At 36.4% G+C, this 5,293-nt stretch overlaps 1 protein-coding gene across 1 annotated transcript in view; it reads right to left on the minus strand.

Annotated features, from left to right (window-relative positions):
• Positions 1–1,177: 1,177 nt before the first annotated feature.
• Positions 1,178–5,293, minus strand: part of lin52 (lin-52 DREAM MuvB core complex component) — an 11,700-nt gene continuing 7,584 nt past the window's right edge. Inside the window, exon 6 of the mRNA XM_014012448.1 lies at positions 1,178–2,316. Within this exon, the coding sequence (XP_013867902.1) occupies positions 2,261–2,316 (56 nt within the window). The 3' untranslated portion in view covers positions 1,178–2,260. The remainder of the gene's footprint in view (positions 2,317–5,293) is intronic.

The following is a 5,293-nucleotide window of genomic DNA, read 5'->3' on the forward strand; positions in this document are numbered from 1 at the left end:
ATATTTGTATATATAAAAATAAAACAGGCCGCAGATGGTGACATGACATTGATGCAAGAGCTGTTAGGGATAGAGATGTTTGATATTTTGATACTGATGTGTATTTATGCTCTAATTTGATGAGAAAAGCATGCAAAAAAATGTTTTGTTTACAGTGAGTGCATACCCACATTTCAGATCTGTACACCAGTATATTCAAAGAACTACTACTAAAGTCTTTCAAACAGCACCATTTAATGCAAGATATGATTTATAAGTTTCATTTTATAGCTTGCAATGAGTACCTTTAATGCAAGTTAAGTATCTTATTCTGCTGATTTATGTGGCAAAGCTTGAGATGCATTTAAATGAATGTAGATTATAGGATGAGATGCAGAAATACAGATCAAAGTGGAATGAAATGAGCAATTTTATAGTCCAAATCCCTTAAAACATACTCAAAAACATGCATTTTTTTTTCTCTAAACATATTCCAAGGTTAAAAATCAAAAGAAAGATTCAGCAAAAAAGTGCAGAACGAGGTGCTGAATCAGTTGGGTTGGACCTTGATGACAGCAAACAAGTAGTGAGGAGGTGAGAGAGAAGCAGACTGAGGGGTGTAATGGTTTGTGCCCCCGCCTCTTCCTCCCCCAGCAGGTTCTGCAGGTCCCGCAGCTTTCTCATGCCTCCCTCCACAGTGTCCTGTTTGGTAGCTGCCCGTTGGCATTGCTTAATTAGGCGAGGAGTTGATTAATTTGCACTAATTGACAGCTAATTTAAGGGCTCAGGGCACATCGGATTGACGTTTGTCGGGGCACAGAGTGATGTGAGGTCACTGCATGGACTGATTTTTTTYCCTTCTCCTCTCTCTGGTATGGATGAGCAGCTCAGTGGGATGTGTTTTGGCCGCGGGTGACAGGCAGCCACCAGTGCGTAAAACAGATTGAAAATGTCAAAGAGCAGATTTATCCTTTTCAACAAGTGTCAACCTGCAGCTCTTGTTGGTGTTTCTTAAAAATGAAATAACTAAAGGGTTTTGAAGGAATTCAAAAGTGAATCAGTTTTAGATGTACACCCATTAAATATGTTCCAYTGCTTCATGTGTTTTTAAGGTCACACACACAGGGAAGGGCAAAAAACATTCACCCACCTTCACCTTTCAGCAGTGGGCAATAATAGGAAATATACTTACACATTATAACCTTAAAACATAATTTATTACAATTAAAACATTAAATTAACTCATACTTAAAGAAATTGAGGTGTATTTTCATTATGCACATTTCTCGTCCCCATGGCCTCATGAGGCGTTCAGGGAACACCAGACTCTTTTCTCCTAGCAGGACACTCATGGAAAACCAGTCTCTGCAGACATAATCCAWTTTTTTTTTCTCAGGGGTGAGTTAGGGTCCGTGTGAGAGGCAGGGGGTGAAGCCTCGGCAGCCGTGGCCCGTCTCTGTCCGTGTGAATCGGTGGGACGATTAGGGGCTTATTAGCGGCCTGTGGAGAAGTGTTGGGAGTGAGCGGTCAGAGGCCCAGCGACATCTCCAGCCGAGAACAATCCCAGCCTTTGTCTCACCTAATTACAGCGGACGGACTTCTTTTTGTTTCCCACTCGGCATGCCTGTCTGATTCCCTCTTTTTTGCCTGGTCGCAAGCTCCAACAAGGCTGAAGTGTGCTAATTAGAAAAGAAATGGTCCCCGTAATTATGTCTACTCCTATTACCGGCGATGACAATGAGCAATATTATTTTTATGCAATGTTTTGTGTAGGGGACCCTGCTCTCAAGGGCTCATTAAAGGGAAAATATGGCCCCTGAGAGCTGGGAAGCATTGGGAGCCCCAACATGAGGTGCTGCTCTCTGAGGAAAGGAGCGGGCATGAAGTTATTGCCCTAATTAAAAACTGAACTGTCTCCCAAAACTCTCGCATCCGTTCCAAGTTTATAAATGAAAGAAACCCTTAAATAAACAGCCCTTTCTTTTTGTTTTAAAACTTTATCATACAATTTCACAACTTGCAAAAAAGTTCATTAATGTTTAAGAAAATAAATTAAAAATAATTAACTTTGTTAAGGTCTTTAAGACAAATAAAATTAATAAAAAGGTACCAATAAAAGTAAAGGCAAGGAGAACAACATTTCAGCTGCGTGAAGAAGCATTTTGCTCCWATTTACAGCGAAGTTCAGTCTTCAAATTTCTTTAAGGTCTAAACATGTGAATGAACCAAAGATTATAAATGTCCACTTGCTTGAACAACAATAGCAACAAAAAACAAAAGGTCATTTCTTCGGCCTTTCCAAAATATTCAGGAACTTCCCCCTGGTCATTTCTCTGGCTGGAAAAGAAAACAAAAGCATCACATGACAATTATATAACTACTAATTAACACTTCCCTTTTATATTTTAACATTTTATATATTTTACTAACTTCTAACAAMTCTAAGRAGTAAAATATTGATAATCAGTCTGACACGAAATTTGCATGCAGTTCAAATGATATCAAAACAGCTATTTAGGAATGCAAAGCATGTTTTTAATAACTGCAGTGTCACAGGAATGCAATTTACACAAACATCTGTTCATTCAGTATATGGAAAACATAAAATGGAGATGGAGTTAGCAACCAAAAAGTCTTGTGAATGCATGACTGCTGTTTCTATTTAGTGGGATAAAAATGTTTGTGCAGCTGAGGCGCAGGTAAAACCAAAACAAAACAAAACAAAACAAATATGCAAAGTCTGTGTGTTTGTACGATACGGCTTGTATAAGGAATAAAGGAAAGAACAGAAAAGTATGGGTGCGATCGAATCTTTCTTTTCACTTTAGCAAGTCCATTACAACTTTTCTGTGCCATTTTTCATAAGATTAAATCAATAAACTCATAACTTTTTTAAAGTGCCTGTGACACACAAATCCTTCCATTACAAAAAGTCAAAGAAAAAAATCTTTACATTTAAGAAACTTGGCACAATACACAAATTCATCCATTTTGTCACATAACTGGCAGATTTTCCTCTGAACTCATCTAAGACAATGTGAAACAGGAAGTGACATCAAAGGGGAACTCTTTAAGAAAAAAAACGTCCTGGTCTTTGTTTCTTGAAAAATATGATTTGAACTCCAACTCTTCTTCATCTCTCTTTGATTGTGACTTAAAATGATCTAAAGCAGTGTTTAATAATCAATAAAGTAGGGGCTGCAAGKGGGTGTATGGGGGCCTTAGAAATATGAGAGAAGACAAAAAAWTGCAAAAATAAATAACAATCTAATTACCGTAAATGTTTTAAGTAATTACTATAAATTTAATATGTTTCTCAATCATTATTTTAAAATATAATTTATTGAAATGTTATTTAAGAGAGAGATTTAATTTATTTTGTTTTTAACAGCTTTCTGAAAAGTTGTTTTATCAGTGGGAATAAAGTGTTTAAAACATGTTAGTTAATACAGTTCTTATGCTAAATAAATTTAATAACTATTGAATTGTACAGTAAGTAAAAGTGAGAAAAATATTTTAAAAGTTGATGTGTCTTTATATATTTTGTAGCATTGTTTGTGGGTTTGCACAGGGAACCCTGGCCAGAAGCTAATGCAGTTTTTGGGAATTTTGGGAACCCCTGATCTAAAGAAACAACTGATTCTTCTCTACAGTCCGTGTTGTGAGTTGTAGCAAAACACAAGCAGACATTCTCCTTTAAAATCACTTCTTGATACTTTATTTGCAAATATCTCAACAACTGTTCATCTCAGTGATGTGGGTTTTATTTTGAAATGTGTTTTCAATACTATATTTCCAAAAATGCATTCCTATTTATTACAAAAAAAAAAAAAAGAAAAATATGTCACAGGCACTTTAATGCAGGAAATTTGTCCTGGCACAGGACAGATTATAAAAGCAGTTTGCATTTTATTTAGGAACTAATTTACCAAGTCTTACACAGCAAGGTTTCCTTACCGAGCAGCTATTTTATTTTTAAATAGGACATTAGAGGCATCCACTGTCCCGACACCCGTATAAACTGTGATGGAGTTTCCCACTGTGTTTCTGAGCTGACAGAGGAGGGCTGATTCTGCCCTGCCCAAGGCGGTTAATGAAAAAGACGACACTTTTAGTAATTTAGATGAGTTGGTCAAGGTGGGATGATAATAGTGCATCTGGGCGTGGAGGCTAAGTCACCTTGAGGTGTCCATCAAAAGGTTAAAGATGATGCTAATTGGATTGGGACGGATTCATTTTGTGCTTTGCTGTCTCTTCAAATCACCCTAAACAAAGTCATCAGCCAACTCCAGGACATCCAGGGGGTGGCTTAGATTAAAATTAAGCTATTAAAATTAGGTGAGGGAAAGCAATTACACTGGGATGACCCTAAAACTGTCACTGTGATGGTGTCACTTGCCTTTTTAGAGCAGTAACACTAGAAATGGTAAACAGTTAATAATTTTGATTTTTAAGGTGTCACGACCTCCCTTTTTGTTAGTGCTTTCCACACCTGATGAGCCTAACATATAAAACAAATCAAAAAGTGCTTTACTACTTCGCTGAGTCTCATTAATTGTAACTTAGTTCAGCCTCCATCTGGTCCGACATCCGCAAATAACTAATACAACATCCAACACTCCATTAAACATAAATAAACTTTTGTTGGTCGCAGCTAAACAAACTGTGATGAGGATCATCATTCAAGTATTTAAATATTTGGTTATGCTCGACATTCTTTCATTCTTTGGATTATTTAAATGGAAACAGTTAAATTGTTCTGTCACATCTGCTTATATTGTTTCTCTTTTTTTGTGTGCAGAGATGAAAACAATCTTGAAAGATGCTTTTCATTTTGACAGATTAGAAGTTATATTTCAATAAGTGATGTAGTACACAGAAACACTTAAAACAACCATGTGTAAATCCACTAGCTGACCAGTTCATGTCACCTGTTTAATATTAATTACTTATTGTTTAAATGAGTGAGCAGCATTGCTGCCTTTTAGCACTGAAGCTGCTCTCCCATTGCTGACAGTGCAATGAAGAACTATCAAAATAGTAGTGATGTCAGAACATTTTCTCAGGAAAGTAATATTTAGAGTCAAGCTTATAGAGTTATTTAACTTTACCTACCTACATACCAACAAACCAATCCACCAAACTACCTACCCACCCATCTACATATCTTGTAATACTAATAAGATATTGCATAACTAAAAAAAACATCAAAAGTTGTTTGTTTTTAAGACTTATATAAAAACACAGAGAAATAAAAGTTCAAATTAGACACCAAAGAAATCACACACACACACACACACACACACACACACAC

The sequence above is a fragment of the Austrofundulus limnaeus genome, unplaced genomic scaffold (genome assembly GCF_001266775.1).
Source record: "Austrofundulus limnaeus strain Quisiro unplaced genomic scaffold, Austrofundulus_limnaeus-1.0 Scaffold2, whole genome shotgun sequence".
Taxonomy (NCBI): domain Eukaryota; kingdom Metazoa; phylum Chordata; class Actinopteri; order Cyprinodontiformes; family Rivulidae; genus Austrofundulus; species Austrofundulus limnaeus.